Genomic DNA, 24344 nt, shown 5'->3' with positions numbered 1-24344 from the left:
TCTTGGCCATCAGATAAGGGGTCATGATAGGAAAAAAAGGGAAAATTCATGCCATTTATTTAGTTTCTCTTAAATAGTTGTTGTCAAAGGTTTAATGTAGGGTAGAAATTAAGGCTATTTTCTACAATAAAGACAATAGTTTAAATATTGTTTTCAGTTAAGTATACTATAATTGTCTCCTGTGCAAATGCTTTTCCATAAGGCAAGCAAATTGTAATTATGAATAATATAATTATATATCATTATCTAAATTGTATAGGTTTCATTCTTGTCCCAGAAAATAGATTCTTTATGTATCTTATTCATCAAATCCAGGAATAGTCATTGGATTTCCACCCAACCAGTAGTGCAGTTGGTGATTAATAAATGCTTAGCAACAATTAGTTGGCAGAAACAAACAAACAAACACAAAAATCCATACAGAAATGAAACTCATCTAGCAAAAGGAGGCAAGAAGGCAGGGGTAATTATGGTAATAAGGGAAACTTAACTTTGAAGGTCAAAAGATATTTCAGTTCAGTGAAGAGCCAGGCAGGGAGTGTTTGTAGATATGTCAGGCGAAGAAGGGAACATTGTTAGAATGTGAAAAGAGAACTTTTTTCCCACTTGGATGAACTGGAAAGAGAAGCAAAAAGTGGGAATTACCCTGCACCAGTGACTGGAACACTAAGTTCAAGAATAAAACCAATGCAACAGAATCCAAACAAAAGAACACAATAGACACACTTAATGGAAATGAAATTGGATTTCTGAACTGGGTTTTAAGACCCTGCTATGAGCTGTAGGCTACACCAAGAGATAAATGCTACCAATTCTGTGCATTTTCAGAGAACCCTATAAACCCTGGACAATGTGCTAAATTGACTCACAGCATGATCCCCATGAAGGAAAAGTTGCTTTTAGGAAAAACCTTTCTGAAAATCCTGTAGAACTTAACGAAGACAACTACGTCCATCCAAACAGATCAGGAGGAGGGGGTTAGAAATGTGAATTTCAGAAGTACAAAGAGGCCTGAAAACTGCTTGCTCCAAAGCCATAACACAGTGGAGATTTCTATTGAATCAAATCCTGAGACAAAATGTTCTCAGCTATCAGGCAAATGCTTTAACCCTAATGCAGCAGCTTTTTCACAGTTCTCATTTAACTCATTGTTTTAGTTTGCTGAAAGCTGCTGAAACCTTGTGTATTAGTCAGGATTATCTAGGGAAACAGAATCAACAGGAGATATTTGTCAACAGTATGAGATCTTTTAAGAGTCTCACATGACCATGAGAATGCACAAGTCCAGGTTCTGCAGGCAGGCTGCAAACCAGAGGCTCTGATGAAGGTCCAATGAAGGTCCTTGATAAGTTTCTGGAAGACGTTAGACTGTCCAAAGACAAGCTGGGAAATTCTCTCTGAATGCTGAAATCACTTCCCCTTTTAAAACATTCAACTGATTTGATAAAATGTCACTCATTGCTGATGCAACCTCCCTGGTTGATATAGATGTAATTAGCCATTGATGTAGTAAAGTCACCGATGAATAAATCCATAAATGTCCTTGTATTGCCATTAGTCCAGTGCTTGCTTTACCAAACAACTGGGCACAATTACCTGGCCAAGTTGACATGCTAGCCTAAATATCACAGCTTATATACCAGAAATGGGTTGGCTTTTACAGTTGCAAGCTTACAGTTCTGAGGCTGTGAAGTGTCCAAATGCTTCCTCACCGAAGACCGGCACATGGAGGCATCTGCTGGTGTCTCCCTTCTCTTCCTGGTGTCTTTGCTTTGCTTCTGGCTTCCTCTCGGGTTCCACTGATTCCAGCTCCTTGTTCTCTTGACTTTCTCTCTGCTCTGTGGCATTTTCTCTGTCTCTGTCTCTCTCTCTCTGTATTCATCCGCTTAATAAGGACTCCAGTAAAAGGATTAAGACCACCCTGAGTCACACTCTAAAGAAGTAACCTAATCAAAAGAAGGTCCCACCGACAAAAGGTTCGCATCCACAGGAATGGATTAACCCGAAGGACATGATTTTCTGGGGTCCATAAAAGCCTCAAACTACCATATCCATCAATCCACAAAGCCAGTCTTTGGCTTGCAAAATAGGAAAGGGTGATCAGAGAACAAAATGTACGATTAGGATAATGGGGAAGAAAAGGAGATCATGAAAACAGGAGATGTGCCTCAATATATATATATAAGAGGAAGCTCCCTATTTGTATCCTATCGAAATTGTTTTTGTCTCAGTGCTGATATATGATTACCTACTTCTCAGCCAGTATAACAAACAGGTGTTACTATTGATCATAAAAATATGCCATCTCTTTTTTAAAGCCTGTGCTAGTATTTGGCTTTATGGTCTTCCTTAGAGATAAATTCTGGTGGCTAGGATCTGAAGAAGCATTTTCTTTTCATGTGTTATAGTGCTTGAGCAACTGATGACTAGTTTGACCATATAGCAACTTAGGTGAGGGAGTTGGAGCCTTCTCCTGCCCATATATCATTTCCTGACACTAATTTGATTAACTTCCAGGATGATCAAATGATAAGATGTGCTTCTGTCATGATAGCCATTCCATCTGAAGCTTAAACAGAAAGTATGTTTGTCTAATTATGTTTATTCCTGACATTTAAGTTGATTTTTAAACATATTCTTTATGTAAGGACTTCAAAGACAATACTTTCTTCAGAAAATCCTGTTTATCCTGCTATGAAACCATTCCCATTAACAGTTAATGGTATGCAAGTTGGTGGGACAGGGAGATAAAGGAATTGTCATGTTCAGATGTTCCTGTGTGGGCATATGAATATGATTCAGTAAATTTTGTTCTATGAGAACTACTTGCTAGCCAATTCCCTGCTTACAATCTTGACTTTCTATGACTCATCCTCCCCAGTTCTTCCAGAATGATCTTTCTATAATGCACATCTGACCATGACACTCCAATTCTTAAAACACACTAACGATTCCCAAATGCCTGCCAGGTAAACCTGTGTGATTTACAACACCTTTATGAACAGGATCCTACCTGGCTCCCCAGGCTCATTTCCCATCATTCCTTACCTTGAATTATAGATCCATGGCAAACCCATAATTTACCTCTGTATTTGATGCCTTTTCCCAGGCTGTGAAGTTTGCTTGCCAACTTCTCATCTTGCCAGAAATGAGGCATGCTTTCTTCCTCTTACCTTTGCTGCCGCTTTCACTCCTTATAGTTGTGATGTGTGTGCCATTTCTCCACACTCGTGTGCAAACCTTTTTTCTCACAAGTGTGGGGCTTTATCAAAATCCATTACTGCTCTTATTTCCACTAAATTATGAACTGCTAGGTGTTATATTCCCAGCTTAGGTTCTGGCACAGAGAAGATGCTCAATAAATGAATATTTTCCAAATGATTGAATTGGGAAGGAAAGAAATAAACCAAATTCTATAGAAGCCTTTTCTCCCTAGCCAGATAGGAATATACTTTACATTAAAACTTGAGGATGGCAACTATATCCTATGCTTTATATAGCCCAGCTTGCACACCACAGGTGCTTACTAAATGATTGTCAACTTGCATTAAGCCCTCCCTCTACTCCATCTTCCCTAGCACTGTAAATTCCAGAGCTAAGTCATTTTAGTCAACGCCCTCATGTTACATAACACTCCCCTGCGGCCTAAAGGGAGGCACAGCTAGATAGTAGCTTGAGAGTAAACTTGGTTTCTTTTTTTTTTTTTTTTTTTTTTTTAAAGATTTATTTATTTATTTAATTCCTTCCCCCCCCCCCCCCCCCCCCCCCCCGTTTGTCTGTTCTTGGTGTCTGTTTGCTGCATCTTGTTTCTTTGTCCGCTTCTGTTGTCGTCAGCGGCACGGGAAGTGTGGGCGGCGCCATTCCTGGGCAGGCTGCTCTTTCTTTTCACGCTGGGCGGCTCTCCTCACGGGCGCACTCCTTGCACGTGGGGCTCCCCCACGCGGGGGACACCCTTGCGTGGCACAGCACTCCTTGCGCGCATCAGCACTGCGCATGGCCAGCTCCACACGGGTCAAGGAGGCCGGGGTTTGAACCGCGGACCTCCCATATGGTAGACGGACGCCCTAACCACTGGGCCAAAGTCCGTTTCCCTAAACTTGGTTTCTTGTCTCCCAATCAAGGGTATTGTCACCATTTTTAGACTGGGACTATGAGCTGAAAAATTGAAAGTTAAAAAATGAGGGAAAATTGAAGATAGAGTAAAATATGCAAATTAATAAAATTTTGTTTTGGAGAAATTTAGAGCAAGAAAAACTTTGAGGTACCTAAGGTCTGTGTCATGTTGTTAGACACTAGTGGGAATATAATTTGTAAGAAAACTGGACTTTGTTGTTCATCTTATGATCCATTTGATGACTTAAGGCTTTCCAAGTGGAATAGTGTAAAGTAATCGTAATTGTGAAGCTACAAGCAAAATCACAAGGCAATACCAGTAACAGTGAAAAGATAGTGAGCTTTGTGCCTATGAAACAGCACAGCGATGTGAACTTGAAGGTTGGGTAGGAATTGGTTAGGCTAAATGAAGGCTGGAGGATGAACAAACACAATGTGCCTGGACAGTTTGGGTCTGTTCTAGTTGGGACTGTGCTTAGGGAGTAGGAGGGGGAAAATTCTGGAAAGGTAGGTTAGGCAAGATTTGGAAAGACCCCAAATGCAAAGTCAAAGTTTAGATTAATTTAAAGGTGGCAAGAATCCATTATGTATTTTAGGTAATGTTCATATTCTTTTGCATGAATATGAAAATTATATTTGGGGACAATGAATCTGGTGTTGATTTATAAAATGAAATACAGAAACAAGTGTACATGTGTGTCATGACATATGAGGTAATAAAAGTCAAAGTCTAGGATTATACAGTTGGGGGTAGAAAGGTTAAGACGGACATTCAAAAAATAATTATCACCAAAATTGTAAATGCTTTCTATATGTTAAGAATTTTTCAAGTGTTATTTAGTCCTCACAAAAAGCCAGCATGGCTCAAACATAGGCGTCTGAGATAAGCCAGCCTCTGCAAGGTTAGGTAACTTGCCTGAAGTCCCACTTCAGAGATTCAAACCCAGTTCTGTAGAAAACTCAAGCTCTTTCCGCTACATTGCTCTGCTTCTTGGCCAAATGTGTAAATTATGCAACAAACACACATGGCCCAAACAACTGCATTTATCTTATAACTCCTCAAGATCTTTTTCAAGCATGCATGCCCCTGTTGAATCTAGTAGAGTCAGGAGGGAGAAACACAGCTAAATGAGTACAAAAGTTTGAGTTCTCTTTTCTCTCCATTTGTAAGCCAATTCAAACTAAACGATGTTGTCAAAAATCACCTGAAGCTCAAGAGAGCCAAGAGCCGCTCTATTCTATTTACACTAAAGATGTCCCCTGTGAGTTCTGTCTAGGACAGGCCACTGTGAATTTTATTTCCTAAAATGATGTTGATCCCTGGAGGAGGCTGGATAACAGACCCCTAAAAGATATCCACATCCTCATCACTGGAACCTGTGAATGCTACTTTATTTGGCAGAAAATTCTTTGCACGTATTATTTCATCACAGATCTTGAGAAAGGGAGATGATCCTGGATCACCTGAGTGTGCCTTCAATGCAATGACAGGTGACTTTCTAAGAGAAAGGCAGAGAGATTCCACACAATAGAAAAGGAGAAGGCAAAGGGACCACGGAGGCGGAGACTGGAGTGATGTGACCATGAGCAGAAGAATGCTTGCAGCTACCAGAGGCTGGAAGAGGCAAAGAACAGGTTCTCCCCTAAGCCTCCAGTGCAGTCCTGCCAGCACCTTGATGTCAGTGGTTTTGAAGTTCTGACTTCAGAACTCTAAGAGAATAAATTGCTATTGTTTAAGTCACCAAGTTTTGGTCATTTCTTACAGTAGCTACAGGAAACTAATAAGATGTCCAAATGACATTCGATTACCAAAAACACAAACACCTTGAAAATTTGATAGTACATCATTGGATGATGCCTTCTTAAAGAGAAAACAAGGGCCTGTAGCGTTCCCCTTCTTGGCAGTATCTTAAAGGGGATTTGCATTGACGTGGTAAACTTAGAATTGTTTACTCCACATGCAGACTATTTTGCAGTAATTTCTCCCTATAATGCCTATATTCTCCCTTTGCCTCTATTTTGGTTGCCACAATTACAAGTTTGATTGGTATTAAGATGTTAGAACTGACAAAATAAAGGAGTGCTAATAAAATGGTGAAATGTTCTGCTATCGAGTTACTGAACCAATGCAAGAGTTTATAACAGCATGATGAAACAGAATAATTGAATCCTGTGATGAATCTGTGGTATTAAAATGTTGATGGTTTTAGAAATATAAATTATGTGGGAGTTATACAGTAATGCCATGGTCCTTTCACCCACAGGCTCGGTGGGATGGCTTAACTGGGCGTATCACCTTCAATAAAACCGATGGCTTAAGGAAAGATTTTGATCTGGACATTATTAGCCTCAAAGAAGAAGGAACTGAAAAGGTAACTTCCTGGAAAATGAATAAATAAAATAAATAGCAATACTCAAACATTTTAGCAAAATTTCACATGCAGGTTAAAAATGATTCTTTTAGTTGTACGTATTTACATCTTGTTTTTGAGATCTCTCTCTCTCACCTTCAAATAGATATTGAAATATCAATTCTTGAATTGTAATTGCTATTGATAGCAATACTAACAAATGTTTACATAATTGTGCTTGGTTGAGAGGGCAAGCTTGCATATATTAGTACATGTATAATCTTATGAGTGGAAGTCATTAACCCCATTTCTCAAAGGATTTAAGAAGTTGAGTGTAAACTGGAGAAATCAGAAGCTTTAACAGTTTTTTGATGGAATGGCATACAATGGTTACTGATAAATTAATTTCACTTGCACACCATTTTGATACTGGTGATGGTGGAAAGAATAGTGTAGGATGGAAAAGGCTTACTACAGCAAATTAACTTTTCACCCTTAATTTTAGAAGGACAACTGCTTTTAAAAGTATATTGGAATGTTGGATTCATTTTTAGGATAATTTTAGATGTAATTCTAAATCTTTCAAAGCTTAGTTATTATATAGAGCAATACAAATGTAAACTATTTACTTAAATGATAACAATAATGACAGTAAAATAAGTTTGCTTCTTAGTATATCATATTATACCAATTTTAGTATTCACAAGTCTAAAAGAGCATCAACATTTAGAGTTTTAAGATTTTGACCATTAGAATCTTAAAGAAAAAATATTTGAAATCCCCAACACCAGTGTACAAATGACCGGATATTACATCTCTATAATCCCACAGTTTATCCCACTGTAATGGAGAAGACAGTGTGCTTAATGCAAAAGAGTAGCTTTAGGAACACTCAATTGTTGACTTAATTTGAAAAGGTTGAATTAATTTTTTAAATATGGTAAGGTTTTCATTTCTGTTTTGTTGCTTTTGTTAACTGGAACACATGTTTTTCTTTAAAAACGGATCCTACCTACCTCCCCTCTCAAACTGCATTAATTGAAACAAACAAAATTAATTAGACTGAATGTAGTAGAAGGTAACAACTGATTTTGAAATGTTGGAGGAAAATAATTAGTTTTCAGCTTTGAGAGTACACAGTATTCATACAGGTTTCCCATTTCAAAATGCCCCCTTTCTCTCTCACTGGGGCTGCATCTTCACTCTGATTTGCCTGTCTATTGAATTAACATGCTCTGACAGAGCACAAAGCGTCCACCTGGCCTCCATAATGGGATATGGGATCTGGGCTGGAAGGGACAAAAGAAAAGAAAATCATCCTTATTATGGACTAAAAGCCTATAATGTGTGTTTTTTTTTTATTATTTTTATAAAGAAAACGTCTGCTTCTCAACGCAGGCCCCTTTCTCCCCCTTCTGCTCTGCTTAATGTACAGAATTGAAGTGGGAAGAAAAGCCGTTAAGGAAACATCTTTTTGGCTCAGATGGGTGATGAAATAGACAGAGCTATTGTTATGCTTTCATAGCTATTTATACGCTGCAATATTATGCACACTCTATTGGCGTTTTTCCATCAAAGGCAAAATCAAATTAGATGAAAGTGTTTTGTCGGTTTGTTTCTTATCTCTTCATTGTTTGCAATAACTTTTCTTTCTCCAGGTGACTGGGGCCCAATTCCAGAGAAGGCTGATTGGGCCTTAGGGCAAGGGGGAAGACAACCCACCTCTCTCAGGAGCCAAGGGAGAGAATGCCCCATCTTTTCAAGTCAGCCTCTCAGGCTGTCTTCGGGGAAAATTGCTAGCAAAGGCCCATTTTCTCACTTTTACTCAAGTTTCTTCTGCCTGGAAGTCCATAACCAAAGAAAAAGTCATTGAACATGCTTTCTTCTTCTAGATGAAAAGATATGTATATTATTGTATACATATATTACATATATGCATCTGTATATATATATACATACATATCTTTAATTTTAGTTATGAATGACTTGAAAAGATCTTAAGGGGCATGGTGGAAACCCTTTAATTTTGTGGCACAGCTGTGTATATTCAAAAGAATTTTAAGTCATCTTTTTGGTGGTATGAAAGAAAAAGTGAAAATCACATTTTACTACCAAGTTGAAGCAACTTATGCCTGCCCCAAGTGTTTGGTTCATCTCTGTACTGTACCTATGTCAGGCTTTATTTCAAATTAAAATCCAAGATCGCAAATAATGGGCGGGGAGTGTCACACTGTTAGCACTAACACCATGGTACTTGTGGGGTTCTATGCTTTGTTTTAATTAAGTGCTATTTTTATTTTTCCCTCTGAAAACCAAGGCTGCTGGCGAAGTATCTAAACACTTAGATAAAGTGTGGAAGAAGGTTTGTACTCGGACAAAAACTGCAGGAACCCAGAGGGTGGGATGGGGAATGTCAAAGAAAAAGCTTGCAACCTTTCAGTTTTGCTGGACCAGTAGATCTCCATTTGCAGTTTAGAGGTGATTTTCTATGTAAAGGGAGAAGGGGGGTGATTGAATATGTTCTCTCTCCACAACATTACCAGTGAATTGAAAACAGGCTTGCAATGGATTAAATAATGATGGATTAAGCATTTCCCCCTGGATTATTTTTGTTTCTCCCAGACAGAATCAGTCCCTGTTAGGACTGAAAGCCGGCAACTGCCACAAAAGCAGATACTGGCCCATTTATATTCCTTCCCAAATCACTAAATATGTCCCCTAAGGGGAAGGAGAACAGCAATAGGTTTGATCCATCAGACTAGTCAGAGGGGCTAAGGCCTCGTAAGGCTAGGACATCTCCTTCAAGGCTAAGACCAAAAAATATGAGCCATTTTCAGAAATTCCCTTTCCTTATGAGCTATCTTTGTTTTGCATGAAATCTTTATCAGGGCATAATGTCTCACAATTTGTTTTAGAACCAGTTTCCTGAGGACAAAAACATTAAAGACCTTGGAAGGGAAATAAAGTGATCTTGTAAATTACAGCACCCACTATTTCATAGTTTATTGTACAGTATCATGTTGCCAACGAATTTGCACCCATTTATATAAGCAAAAACATTTGGATCAGGAAAGCAGCCCAGCAATAGGTAAACATTGTTTTTCATTCTTCTTCCCTCCCTCTTTCTTTTTCTCTCTCTCAAAATAGTTGCTAAAATATCTACTGACTGATGGATGGACTTGCAATAGCTTCAGGTTGTTCAACTTGAACAATTTCGTCAGGTTCCCTTTCATCTTTCAAATTATCAGTTAAGTCACAGAAAGTATAAACAGTTTCTCCCTGTGGCCAAAAATCTTTTCTCCCTCTTGGTAGGACTCAGTAGGCAGGCTCACAATTTTCCTCCTTCTACGTCTAAAAGATGCAGATTTAATAACCTTGATTTAATTTGCAAGGAACCAGGCTACCAAAGGCACATAGAGGGCGATTCCAGTCTCCTCATTGCTGGTAAATAGATGAAGAGAACTGACACCCAGAAGGAAGCTCATTACACGAATCTAGCTTGAGACTCGCGGCACTTTATACAAAGTTGAATTAATGCAAACCAAATATCCTAAGGAAGGAAACCCAAGCTCTGAAGTTACACCAAAGGGAAGGGAATGGCCTCCATTTGTCCCTCACCCGCACTCATTCACCCTTGCTTCCCACAGATGTAACTTCTTGGCCTCTGTCCTTCATACCTTTATGCGTCTACCTGTCTCCTTCCTGATAACCCACCAACCCCCACGTTGTAGTTTGACCATGCCATGGTGTGCTGCTCCGTGTCATGGCTCTGCCTCACAGCAGGCTGTGTGCTAGCTCACGAGGCCTATTCAGGCCCAAAAAACACAATAGACTTCTCCTAAAATTCACTATCTAAAAATAGAAGGATTCACACTCATCACATTTCATTTCCAAAACCCCTCCTCAGCTCTCTGAAGTTTCTTAATTCAGAATAATTCACCAGAAATCCCTTCCAAAAGAGGGCTGTGGCCATCTTTACGAAGCCCCTCACTAAAATATGTGCTAATACGGCTCCTGATAATGGGAACAGATACACCTTTAGTTTTCTTCCTACATACTTGTGTTATTTCACTCAGCAACTTTGGATATTGAATTTATGTGACTTGTTCTTTAGATCTGGAAGACAGATTCAAGTCACTTTCTGAACATCCTTCTGCCGCATGTCGTGTTTTTAAAAGTTTGCTTAATGTCATTTGGACACTCGTTTTCAAATGCTTCCATCATCCTAGATAATAAATAGCTGCCCCTTCTTACAGGCTTACAAAGTAAAAGAAGGCAGGATCAGACAATTTAGTTTTTGAGTGCTTCTCCCCACAAATAATTGATCTACCCCACACTAGTCCTCCCTGGTAAATTACTGCTGTCTGCTCTCACTACGCAGTTTGAAAATTGAGGTTCTGCTCCCTGGAGGCACTCTTTCAAGGTCATAGAACAGGACTGAAATGTTAACCGTCTAAGCATCTGGTTGACTGCTCCCTTCCTCCCAATACACGTGAATGTAAAGATCTCACTTCTTCAGAGGCAGAGATTCATTTGCTGACAATATGTTCATTTACTTCAATTAATAGGCAAAACTAGTCAACTCTCTAAGTTAAAAAAAAATAAAAAACACTATCATTTTGCTGATTAAGAGGTTTGACAATAGAAGGCTGAGATGATTCAAATTGAGTATGTACTTTATCCACTTCTGAGGAATAGATTTACTTTATTTCATTTTGACATTTTTTTAGGCCAGCATTAAAAGAACTTCTGCTATGCAGATAGTAGTAAAAAATATTCTCCCTTTTCTCATTTTAAGGAGAAAAATTCACATTGAATGGGACCCTGTGACTCAGCTGACTGGAAATGCAGCAGCACTGCTTTCTTACCTTCTGCCCTTTGAGTGGTGACAGTAAAAGAAATAAAAGCCAGGCGTCAAGCTGTAGGTTATATTTGTTTACACTTTCAAGTTTGTATCTTAGAAGGGAATGATACTGAGAGGTCATTCAACAGTGCCACTTCCAAATATTAGTACAGTTCATTTAAACATGCACACAAGCTTAACATTAACAGATAGGAGTTAAAGAGAACACATTCCATTATTTAATGAATTGGCTAAAAACACAGTTATTTTCTTCACCTTTCAATATTTAATTAAAAATTAGGTTCTACTCTCCCCAGTGCAAGGTCTGATTAGAAGTACAGCCAGCACTTAGTTTATACTTGGCCTTCATAGAGTTAGGAGTAAATTATTCAAACTAAAGTATAACATTGAATGAAAACCAATAAGGTCTCTGGTGTGTTTGGCCTAGCTTATGTTTTCTAAGAGCAAGGGTCCCTACCTCTAAAAACTGTAAGAGAAGGGTTGGGGGTTGAGAAGAGAGAGAGATTGAAATGTCCCCTTTCCTGGGTTTAAAGTCAGCCAAAGAAAACTGAAGCATCTTCAACCACCAGATATATATTGCATGCATTCTAAATGATAGGAATTATGCTAGATCCTGGAAATTCTACAAGATTGTTTAGGGCACTGTCCTGCACCACAATTCCTACCTTTGGTACCCTCTCTTCAGACAGGATCACAATACTTTTAAATGCATAAACTATCTCCATTCCCCAACCCCAGGAATAAAATATTCTACCCAGACTAATCTCCTTTATTTCTCCCATCCATTTTCTCAACTAAATTTCATTAAGGAAGGGGGGAGAAAAAAAATAAACAACAGAAAACAGTGACATTGAATTAGTTTGCACAGATATGTGAATGTGGGATAGACCTTGAAATTTCCTCAAAGCACTCAAGTTTCTAAAGGGTACTTGTCAACCTAAATGGATTTCCAGCTGGTGAATTTTTGCAGTAAATCAAAGTAAAGAACTAGAAAAGGAAAAAAGAAAACTAATAATCTACTTGATCACCAGAAGAGCCCTAGTCTCCATTTTGTTGATGAGGAAATTGAGGCACAGCAGGCTTAATTAAGTTGCTGAAGGTCACACTGCTGGTACCCTGGAAAGCTAGAATCTGGATAAAAGTCTATCTGCAGAGCTCATGCTCTATTCAGCTCACCAGACATCTTCCAATCTGTGGGAGAATGTATTTAAGGATCAAACAGAGGCCCATTCTGTCCTTGCCAGAGTATGTCCAAGTATTAGTGTCCCTATATTGCCCCTGCTTTCCATGTCTTCTGTCCCTTATCAGCTTCTGAATTTAAAAAATAATCATTAATGACTTCAAGTTCTTTTACAACAACGCAAGCTTCTTGAAGAAGACAATTACTCTGGCAGGCATTTGGATGTCCTTTATTATCACTGATCATTTGGGCAGCTCTTAAAATCTGCATTTTTGCAAACATCACCATCATTCCATCTTCTCAATACCCCTCCTTATACAGTGCTTCACTGTTAGAGAAGAAAAGCCCAGAAAGGTTAGCATCTTGTCCAAGGTTCCACAGCACCCAAATCTGCCTAGCACCAAAGAACACCCACAGTCCACCTCACCAGGCCAGCAAGTAAACACCTACAGGAATGCTTCAGACAAACAGCTCGATTTCCCAAGATTCTTCTCCTGGGTCTTGCCAGAGGCTAAGCAAATCATTATACTTCTGTGGCACCTAATAACCCAGGAGTGATGTGACCACTAGGGAAAATTATGGATCATTATTTTACAAAGAGCTATGGGTTCACTAAATAGCAATCACCGTGGCTGGTCCTATGATAGAAAGATCAATAATTAATAACAGAGAGTACCCTCACAGAAGGAGGTCATGGTCAATTAGATGGACAGGACTGGTAAATAGATGACAGTAGCAGAGGATGCTAGGTATTATGACAGAGGAATGAACAGAGGCCAATAAGAGGCCAGTATTAGCTCCCTAATTGAGAGAGCACCAAAATTTAGTCTACTGCTTATTGCACTTTTTAGTCCATTTATCTTTCCTTTTTCTACGCCCAGTCCTCCACAATCCACCCTGATCAAGCCATCCCATTCTTAATATGTTTTAAAGGCACTGATGATTTAACTTGGACAGTATAAAGTTCATGTCAGTAGAATGTAAGCTCCACAAGGGCAGGGATTTTTGTCTGTTTTGCTCATTGCTGGGTCCATCAATGACTAGTTTCTGGCACATAAATAGATGTTCAAAAAATATATGTTGGGGAAAAAAATCTGATACTCAATGAGGAATTTTTAATTTAGAAAAGAACAATGAGCTTAAGAAGTTAAAAACAAAATGACCTACCCCATGCCTAGCCCCAACTAGCATAAACTTTTCATGTTCTGTGAACTCATTTCTCCATTGTTTCATTTTCCCGTATTTAGTAGCTTCCTCTGTGGTGCCCTGGTGGCCTCTTCCCAGACTTTGAGCTTTGGTGCCCATTCCTGGTGTAGAAGGAAGCCTCTCTTTAGAGTAAATGCTGGTACTGACAGCCAGCAGCCTCTGATGTACTGTGTTCTGTGTAGATTGGGATTTGGAATTCCAACAGTGGGCTTAACATGACAGACGGCAACAAAGACAGGTCCAACAATATCACCGATTCCCTGGCCAACCGTACACTCATCGTCACCACCATCCTGGTAAGTCAGCTGCATGAAATCCTGGCATCCTCTCCAAACTCCTACCTTGACTCTCTTTTTCATGCCAGTAACTCTGTCTGCAAATGTCTATTTTTAAATGTGACATGAAAAGCATTGATAGGGGTATACGTATAAGAGGACTGAAGAAAAAGTTTCCCAACATTTTTCTGGAGATGCCCCACCTCCAGTCCATTCTCAGCTCTGCTCTGTTCCACTCTCCCCACCCAGCTGGTCCCTCTTGCATTCTGGCTGCTGGATGGTTTCGCCCTAGGGGAGACCCTGGCAAGAGACCAGGGAAGTGAGAAAAAAGAGGTGAGGGTGTGTCTTTCCCTGACCCCCTCCCTACTGTGACCCAATAGTTCTGTCAGAGCCACTGTCCTTCTAGGACCACAGCTCCTGTCCTGTCGACCCCACTTCCAGGATCCAGCTCCTGGGATCTCGGAGGATTCTTTCTTTCCTTCCAGCTTCATCTCTGGGTGTTAGCAGCTTCCTGATGATAACTGCTCTCCCCTCTCCTCCCACCCCCCTTTGTCCTGCTAACACCTCTATAAATAGCCCCTTTACTGATACCTCTCCAAAAACCCAGGTAAGGGTGCCTGCTGCTTCCTGCTGGAACCCTAATTCATACACCCAGCCAGAATTATATATCTGCACGATGAATATTCTACTACTTTCTCTGTTACTGTCTAAGGGAAATGCAGGGCTTTCTATTGTAATTGCATGACCTAACTAGTCCTTTATTTGAGGACAAACCTAAAAATATAAAGGACATATCAGTAGTATAGTAACTATTATAATTTTATAAAATATAATGAACTTTCATTTGGCCACACTGAGAATTAATTTTAAAAGGTTAATTATTCATATAGGGACATTTAAATGTAAGTTTTTCATAAATACACTTATGTAATAAATAAGTTACATAAATAAATAATACAGGTTTTATTTTGTAAGTGGATGAGGAGAAAATGAACAGATATGAGATTTGAGGTAATATCAAATAAGGAGACCAACAAACAAAGCAAGCATAGAACTGGTCACTGGAATAAGATAACAAGAAGGAATGAGAATATATAGATAATAAGTGAATAATGAAATTGTGATGAAATTTAGCTGGGAGATGAGAAAATAATAGTATACAGTAGATAGGACATTTGAAGAATAAGAGAATATATTTGCTAAATTGCAAGCAAGAGAGTCTCTTTCAGAAAAGCTGGGAAGGAGGAGCTCCCAAAGAGGCAGAGGGGAGATGAAGAAAAAATAATATTTGAAGTGGTCTATATTTGTATTGGGCATAGAGAAGATGAGTTTAGCACAGAGATGTGAATGACTGACATCAGTCCTCTCAAACCTTAACAATCATTTTCAAATATCTTATATCTTCAGGCAGCTGATAGAGCTTGTCTTAGTAAATTCTGCTTTTCATTATAACATGGTTTTCATATTTGGTTTGTCTCATATAGGAAGAGCCCTATGTGATGTACAGGAAATCTGATAAGCCCCTGTATGGAAATGACAGATTTGAAGGATATTGTCTGGATCTGTTGAAAGAATTGTCAAACATCCTGGGTTTCCTTTATGATGTTAAACTAGTCCCTGATGGCAAATATGGAGCACAGAATGACAAAGGAGAGTGGAATGGGATGGTCAGAGAACTTATAGATCACGTAAGCAAAATACATCTCCTAAATATGGGTCTCATTTGTCAGAAAAAAAATGTATAACACAAGGAAGGAAAACAAAAGAGAAAAAAATGGTTGAGTTGGTATCAGGAGAAATGTTTATTATTTATTGAATCATAGAATGGGCTAAAAAATAGGTAAAAAACAATCTAGAAATGGAGTTGGCCTACTTTGAAAGGAAATTGAAGCTAAAAATTTATGAGCCTAATCCTTCTCACTGAAGAACAAACATGAGTGATTCTTCAATTAGATAAAGAATTCTTAAGTTTTCAGCTCAGAGCACAATCTCATCTTCTCAACTAATATTATGAACAGGCTTCTTATTCCTTGCTTTTCCCTCTTTTAAAAGACATTTTTCCTTCATTTAGTTCTAGAATGTATACGCATGGGTGTGGATGTGGATGCATCCATACCTTCTGGTGTCTCTTTGCTAATAAATATTGATGTCATAAACAACAACTATGTAAATCAATGATTTTTATGTTAAAGCCAATCATCACCAGAAGCTTCTTATGTGAGAAGCCTGAGAAGACAAAAATCGGGAACGAGACATTTGCAGAGAAGCTAGACAAGCAAGGTAACGATTTCCAACTTGCTTTTGCAGAAGGCTGACCTGGCGGTGGCTCCCCTTACTATCACTTACGTGCGAGAGAAAGTCATTGACTTCTCAAAGCCCTTCATGACCCTTGGCATCAGTATTCTCTACCGGAAGCCCAATGGTACCAACCCAGGCGTCTTCTCCTTCCTCAATCCTTTGTCTCCTGACATTTGGATGTATGTGCTCTTGGCCTGCTTGGGAGTCAGCTGTGTACTCTTTGTGATTGCAAGGTAACTTCAAGAACTTACTCCAACAGACCAGGGTCACTTTCAGATCAACCTGTATGAACCTTAAAATGTTCATTTTAGATTGGCCCAGTTTGGTGTTCTGCCACAGTTTCTTACATCAAAGAAAGTCTCTAAATGAATGTTTTCCAATTATTTATACAGGTAGTTGAAAAATAGTTAGATAATTTTTTAATTAGCTTAATTTACCAATACTTCAAGCAACATAAAATGGTTGTTTATCCATTTCCCTTCAATTATATTATAACTAAAGCAATGTCTCAAGTACTTAATCTAAAATGCTTTAATAAGAATAATAAAATGGTGCCAAAACACTTGATCTCTGGAACATTTGGTTAAGCAAAACTGAGAAAAAGTTAGCTAAGAATTATTATAGTATAATAAATAAGAAAATTGGGAAAAAAAGATTGTGACTCCTCAGAAATCAAGAAAAATACATTGCAATGTTTATAAAATTTAGTTTTAAAAACATTAGAGAGTTAACAAGAGAATCCTAGAAAAAAATCAATGAAAGGAAAGATTACTAACAGAGCCTGGAGGCATGAATTCTTAAGGCCACCACCAAGATTATTCAGTTTAGGTTTTACTTCTGAGATTTAACTCTATATTTAACCATTCTATACTATACAATTCTTCAAAGGATTTTTACCTTTCAGTAGATCATATTTTCTAAATACCTTTGTTGCTGAATTTGAAACACAGGTATTTTATCTTTCTGCTGGCTTAAAACATTTGACATCCCTAGATAAACCAGATAAAACTGATTTGCTTTTATAAGTCCCCTACTTGTATTCAATCTTTTTCCCCTTTCAACAAAATTCACTAAACTTTTTCCCTAATCAATTTTTATTTTCCCTCCAGGAATTTCTAAGAGAAATATTTCTTCATCCTAGCCCTTTGTCATTGTCCACTGTCTGGTTTTGATTAATGTCAAGCTGTCAAGTAACTCTTTTCCTGGCATAATTGTTAAAAAACCAAAAAAAAACCTTGGAAAAATAATCCAGGTGGGAAAGGTCTTAAAGATCAAAGTCAAATTGAATAAATTTGTGTTCTTGTTGCCATGATCATGGCTATTTCCAATAGACAAGCCCACCCAATACCGTACTACAGAGGACAAACATGTCTTTTAGTGAGATGGTGATTTATTGCTAGTACACAAGCAAGGAACTAGGGAAATCTTCCCAAAACCAGTTCAAAGTGAAAATGAGAGCTAAGGTTTTTAAAGGGGGGAAAAAAACAGAGAAAATGGGTAGTTGAAAAGAAAAACAAGTTAAAAAAACAAGTAATGTGTGAGGAGGGTACATTCAGTTTCTCAGTCCTGTGTTGTCTCAAGCACATACAATTTGCCTAGATTTCAGCGGTTAAAAAAGCACAGTTTAGATACAGTTATGCAGGTGCAAGACAACTGCTCTAGGATATCAAACTTTTGTCTCCGAGAAGAGTTACAGATTTACACCATACCGTCTGGTTTTGCTTTGAGACATTATCTTATTCCTGTAAGCAGAACTGAGAAAGTCTGGTTAATATCTTTCAGGGAACTAAATGCAAAGAGTAAACTTCTAAAATCAGATTAATTGAAAACCAGTTCAATTAGTTGTAGAATTTTCCAAACTGCTTAAGTGGAGAAATTTCAATAAGCACATTTTCCTCACATGTGGATATTCAATACGAAATTAAAATTTTGTAGTTTTGTGTACATTATGAAGTGTACCATTACCAAATCCCGTAATGTTTCCTAAATTTTGGTCACATATTAAACTATCTTTAAATCGCTATTTAAGGCTCTATTTCCATATGAATTCAGAAAATAAAATATTAACAGTGTATATAATATATTATCCTTTGATACCTTTAAAATTTTGATCAAATTTTTTAAAGTAAATAATTTACCTTTGGGGGGTGTACCTTTCTCATTATTGGCTCATAGATAAAGTTAATACTGCCCTAGAATGGTAGGTAGTTTAATCTAGTAATACCTTAAGGTGATGTACCCTCTAACAATAAGAAATCTTATGATCCCTAGTTGTTCCAGTCCTCTGCTTTTTGGATGCTTTAGAGCTAATAGAACAATCCAAGCAGTAGAGAGCAAGAGAAGAGTGAGCTTCCATATTCGCTATTCCATGGTTCCCTCTCAGCAGTGATACTGATGAGTAGATCAGGCAAGCCAATGTTGGTGATCAAGTTCATTATTTATTATGCTGACTTGACCAAAACCAGTGATAGTAAAAACATGCCAGCAGCATCTGAAAGTTCTCACAAGAATAGCAGACTCAAAGTACCCTTTTACACTTGACCTTGACTCTGTCCATAAACCACCATATTTTTGTCACCAGATAGACACAGTAGTATAATGTTTAGTTTACTCCTTATTTTGTCTGTTCCTCCATGCTCTTGACGACCTAGACCCCTATCTATTCTTACTCTATACATTCTATTTCTGTTAAGATGTCCTCACCCCAATCAACACTATCCATTCAGCAACCCTCCTCTCTGACAGCACCATTTATAAACCAGCCCTTCCTTATTTGGCATATGCTCCTTGTCTTCCTCTCACACTGGATCTTAGGAAAATGGAAAGCTGGATGCTAGATGTCAAATACAAACTTGCAAACACACACAGTGGTGAAGTACAGAAAACACAGAAATACGGAAAATAATTCGCTGCAGTGCCCACCTGCATTGCAATAGGGTCTATGCTCTCAGGTACATTCATCTTCTCTACAACTATGAATGCATTTCTGGTTCTACTTTAGAAAGCCACAAAATGTATTTTAGGGGTGATTCTGAAAAACAAAATCCTGGTTGACTAGGTGTGAGAATTTACATTGACCTTTCACCAACATAGTTTGAGACAATTAACTCCGTTCCTGTGCTCCAATGAACTAAGATGTAAAATGGCTTTTAGTTGCCACCTTAGTGGTTTGCATTCAAAGCTAGCGAAGTATAAATGCAAAACAGTTAATCTCAGAATCTTCTTTCGTTTCAGAGAGGCTTTTAAATTTATGTTTGGAAATATATCTTTATAAGTTCTTTTAAAGTCCCCACAAGAGAGATGCTTAATAATTTGCTGAACTGAATTGAATTGACCAAGTTATAGACCTGGAGGAGGCAAACTAAGGAAATGATTCAAAAATTTCAGTTACTGTGCTTGTAACAAGTATGCATGGCAGTGCTTTTGTTGACATTTTTTCTAATTACTTTCTGAAAAATATTTAAGCCCACGTCATTATGTCCAACCCATACACTCAATTTCCATAGACCACATATCCAGATATGATGTCTGCTTACAATTTTTTAGATTTGGTAAACATTGTTTACTATTAGTTTTACTTAAAACACCTTTTCCATTTTCTTCTCTGAAATAATAAACTCTTTTTCAGAGAAGTTTCAGATTTACACTTACAATAAAAATCACAACAAAAGTGTAGGGAATTCCTACATAGCCCTCCCACACACACCCACACACAGTTTCACCTATTATTAACCTCCTATATCAGTGTGGCACATCTGTTGCAGTTGATGAACCAATATTGAAGCATTGCTACTAACGAAAGTCTTTAGCTTACTTTATGGTTTTACACTTTGGGCTGTACAGTTCCACAGGCCTTGACAAATGCATAATGTCACGTGTCCATCATTACAGTGTCGTACGGAAGAATCTCACTGCCCCAACTATGCCCTGCTTACATTTTATTATTTATGTTTACCTTCCTAGAAAAGAACTCTTTTTCAGTTAATATTTGGCAGAAGGAATCATGAAAACCTTTGAAAAATAAGCCCTAAAGTTATAATACAAATCAATGGTCAGTGGTTTGGAAGATAAATGGATCTCCCTCTCCTCAATGAAGCCCAATGTCCGTTCTCAGCCACAAAAATTAGTGCCTTGATTAAAAACCCTCACCATGAGTATCTTTTTATAACTTCCATTCAAGTATAAGCCTAGCATATATAAATGTAAAACAAAAATGAGCCTTCAAATTTCAACATAATGCTACTCTTCTATATGCAAGTTTGACACAGATTCTAAGCACATCTGCCCCTTTTACTTGACTAAAGGTGACTATTGATTTCTTGATGGTCATTTGAGGATAGCAGCTTCAGATTATCATTGGCACAGGTCATATTTATTAATCTTTCTCTTAGACTTCCCAGTGCTGATACTGCTGTCAAATTGGCTATCTTAAGCAGGTGTTAGGAATTTAAAGCCAAAATGTTTGTATTCAGGCAATAGGTAGATCTTACCTTATGAAAAGCCCGAGTCTCACAACGTCACATCAAGTTGTCACTTAATATTCCTCAGTCCACATCGCCCTCTCAAGTCACTCATGTTCTGGAAAAAAGAATCTAAAATATCTCTATAGAGCAGGCAGATTCATTGCTATTTAGACAGTTTTCCTTTTCACCAAAGGAAATTAAATAACTGCTCACTTATAAATGAAAAGTATGAAACATTGAAACAAGAGGGAGGTGGTGAGAATATTTGGGGGTAAAATGCTGGACTATCAGGGGGCTTGGGGTTGCCAGGTTCTATGGTCTGTTTTAGAAGAATCCTTCCCCTGAATGCATAAGTCTCATAATTCATTGCAATTAATATTTTAAACTATTGTACAAATGACAATGATATCGTGTAAGAAATGCCATCTTTTCCCTGCATACGCTTTTAATTAGTGGGCTCATTAATATTGGCAGTCATTTCTTCAGCTCGGCAAACTATTGTGTTATAAAGGTGTATGAATTACAAACTTAATTGCATTGTTGAAACAGTAATTAAAACGTATTGGCATGGCATTGTCAATTAAAGCTATATTCATAAGAGTCACAAAAAGCTTCACTGTGCACCCTGCAGCTGTGAAGAAACTGCAGCAATGAATCGGATATCATTATTGTGGATAAACTACAAGGCTGTTATTTCAGGCTCCCCAAGATTCGAGGAGAAGAACCTGTATGCTTTACAGCAGTTGTCCAGGAGTTTAGAGAACGGCTTTTCATTAAGAGGAACTCTCTGCCCAGTGCCTTGCACATAGTTCAAAGTGTGCCCTGCTTTTCTCTATAGATAATGTATTCACCTTAATCCCAGTTCTCCCCAACGTGTTAGCAATCTGCTATTGTTTACTGCCGAAGCCTTATGTCTGGAGAGCATTCCGTATGTTCTCATTGGCTTTATGGTGTTTTAACATTACTCTAACACTCCCACTTGCATTATAAGGACCCAATGGCAAATGGCAAAGCTCCCCGTGCTAAGAACTACTGCATTTTAAATCATTTCCAGATCACTTTGCTGAGCATCTGCTAACAGTTCTCTGGAAAAATAATTGCCCCTTGGCAAGGTAATGCCAAAAAATAGCTACATAGGTCAGACAGATGTTAGAAAATAGCTAAAAATAAACGAAATATATTCGGTCTCCCAGGTTTTTATTTTAAGCACAGTCCCAGAGATCACTAGATGCTCTCCTCATTGTAACCAAGGAACTGAAGCCAGAGAAGTTGAGCGACGTGTTCAGAATCCTTTTTCTAGACTACCACTTATTTTTCTAGAACTTTTTGCTGCCTATAAATCTGCCGCCCAGCCAAGAGAGCTATGGTGGTGCTGTAGGAAACATACATGTTAACTAACTAGAATGAGTGATTAGCTGAGAGCCTATACGTCTGACAAAAATTATGCTATGGAGTTAATACTAATATTTCCCTATGCCTGGGCCAGGAGTCTTCTGATCTTAAGCTTGGTGTCTTCATTTGAGGATTGTGGTTTTGTTTCCATTTACTCTCCTGAGAAGATCTTATGCACCCCAAATACCCATCCCTTCTTCTGTTCACTAATCGTTTTCAGCCTTGGAGCGATTTTAAGGTGTTATGAAATTGGTAATTGGTAGACCACATAGATTCCTTCTAAGACTCTGTCCATAGAAGTCACTTGAAGGCAAGTCACCCCTCCTCTTTGTGTCTCCTGCAGCACCTACCAACACAGTATCTTGTTCTCATCGTTGGTATCCAACAAGCGTGTGTCACTGTCTTTGCTACTTGGGGGGCAGCGAGCAAAGCTTGGGATAAGTGAACCTTTCTTTACAGTCCATCTAATTGCTCAGTCAAATGGAATGGAATAAAACCTCAGAAGAATTTGGCAGATGCAGATCTAAGGAGTACAATAGCAGCTGGCCCCAGGGTCTGACCTAGAAATAAAAGTCTGGTAAACACCCATGTCATAAGGCACCTTGGTACTTTGCCTGCCAAAGCTGTAAGTTTATGGACATGACCTTTAATGCTTGGGTGTGATGCTTTCTTCATCAACTGTTGGGTTCTCTGTATTGTTGAGCAGGTTTTGCTGGTGCCACATGTATTTATCTGATGTTTACAGGCTGTTTCTGTTAACTACCGCAGGTTTACACCTTACGAGTGGTATAACCCCCACCCATGCAACCCTGCCTCAGACGTTGTGGAAAACAATTTTACTTTACTAAATAGTTTCTGGTTTGGAGTTGGAGCTCTCATGCAGCAAGGTACACCGGTTGCCCTTCTTTGTCACACGTCCCACAGTCTGCTGATGGGCTTTTGTGCTGGTAAACTCCACCATGAAGCTAGAGTGTAGGCTGAAAAACAGTCCCAGGCATTTGAGAAAAATAAAAGCAATGGATTGCCTAGCCAGTTCTGAAGACAGAGACAAAAATATGAACTAAATGAGACTCCTTTGCTATTGTTATATCCAAAATCACACTTTTATCAAGCAATGAGCACAAACTTTCTTGTGGGCAGCAAAGGATAAAGTACCTCGGAAATTGTGTACAAATATGCATAGATGGAGATGCTAATCTTTTGCCTTCCCAGGTCTACCTCCACAAGTCAGAATTTTAAAAGGAGTGGAATTAAGTTCACTTGAATTCTTTCATTAGCTGGCAGTGCCTAAAACTTCTACCTAAGTACCTTTCTAAGAAACCCTACTGGGATTCTATTTACAGCTCCCAGGAACTTTTCGCCATCTCCTACTATTGATAACCATAGCAACAGTAAACTGTAGGGGATGGGGAAATAAACTTCAAACCACGGAAATGTAATATATTTTGTATATTTTCTATGATTTGGAGACTTTTGTTTCTGTTGGGAGGGTGAGTTGGATTTGGAAGAAATCCATCTTTTGGTGGATTTTCTTCAGCTTTTTATTCTAGATATATGGTCTAGAAAATACCTGCAAGATTATATGCATTAATTTAAGATAAACCATAAGTCACAGAGGCTGTTGTGTTTCAAATAGCTGCTCATTTAACAATAAGCTGTAAAGGAAAGTTCAGTGGGGGTATACATAAAGCATGTTTGTTATTTGGAGGGGAGCATTAAGAGATTCCATTAGTATGTTACAATCCTACTACTTGAAATATTTGTATTCTCTGCTTCAAAATTAGAGGGAGAGAGAGCCAGGGTGTTTAGTGTGAAAATTCCAAATATTTGAAGATAGTAGGCAAAGCTTCTCATCATGTAATTAAGCATAGTTTATTTGGATACTGCTAAATAGGTGTAGACACAGCACCTGGCTTACTAGAAATCACTTGTATTCATTTAGACCACAGGCCAGAACTACATATCCTCAAGAAAAACCCATGAGAAGCCATATACTGCTTTACCAGTGTGTTTAATTTTCAGGGCATGTGTCCTGTAAGCAATTGAAAGGGAAGGAGACCTCTCCCCTTCCCAATTGCTTGTTTCTCCCAGCCATGAGAATGGAGAAATAACCACTCGGTTTTGCAGAGCAGGCAGCAGGGACGGGCAGGTAAGGGACGGAGACTACCTTCTGTTGCCTCCAAAAGTTGTCTTGACTATTTT

At 38.4% G+C, this 24344-nt stretch overlaps 1 protein-coding gene across 5 annotated transcripts in view; it reads left to right on the top strand.

Annotated features, from left to right (window-relative positions):
- Positions 1 to 24344, top strand: part of GRIK1 (glutamate ionotropic receptor kainate type subunit 1) — a 418576-nt gene that overhangs the window by 350008 nt on the left and 44224 nt on the right. For 3 of the 5 annotated variants that reach the window (XR_011648696.1, XM_004468594.5, XM_004468592.5), the window contains exons 8-13: positions 6378 to 6485; positions 8782 to 8826; positions 13897 to 14010; positions 15474 to 15677; positions 16297 to 16520; positions 22911 to 23029. Coding sequence is in view for 4 of the 5 variants with exons in the window: in XM_004468594.5 (XP_004468651.1) it covers positions 6378 to 6485; positions 8782 to 8826; positions 13897 to 14010; positions 15474 to 15677; positions 16297 to 16520; positions 22911 to 23029 (814 nt within the window). In the remaining variant the exon portion in view is untranslated. The remainder of the gene's footprint in view (positions 1 to 6377; positions 6486 to 8781; positions 8827 to 13896; positions 14011 to 15473; positions 15678 to 16296; positions 16521 to 22910; positions 23030 to 24344) is intronic. The other 2 variants (XM_004468595.5, XM_004468593.5) reach the window with 1 other exon arrangement.

Source organism: Dasypus novemcinctus, chromosome 4 (assembly GCF_030445035.2).
Source record: "Dasypus novemcinctus isolate mDasNov1 chromosome 4, mDasNov1.1.hap2, whole genome shotgun sequence".
NCBI lineage: Eukaryota > Metazoa > Chordata > Mammalia > Cingulata > Dasypodidae > Dasypus > Dasypus novemcinctus.
This window is presented reverse-complemented; position numbering and strand designations above follow the sequence as displayed.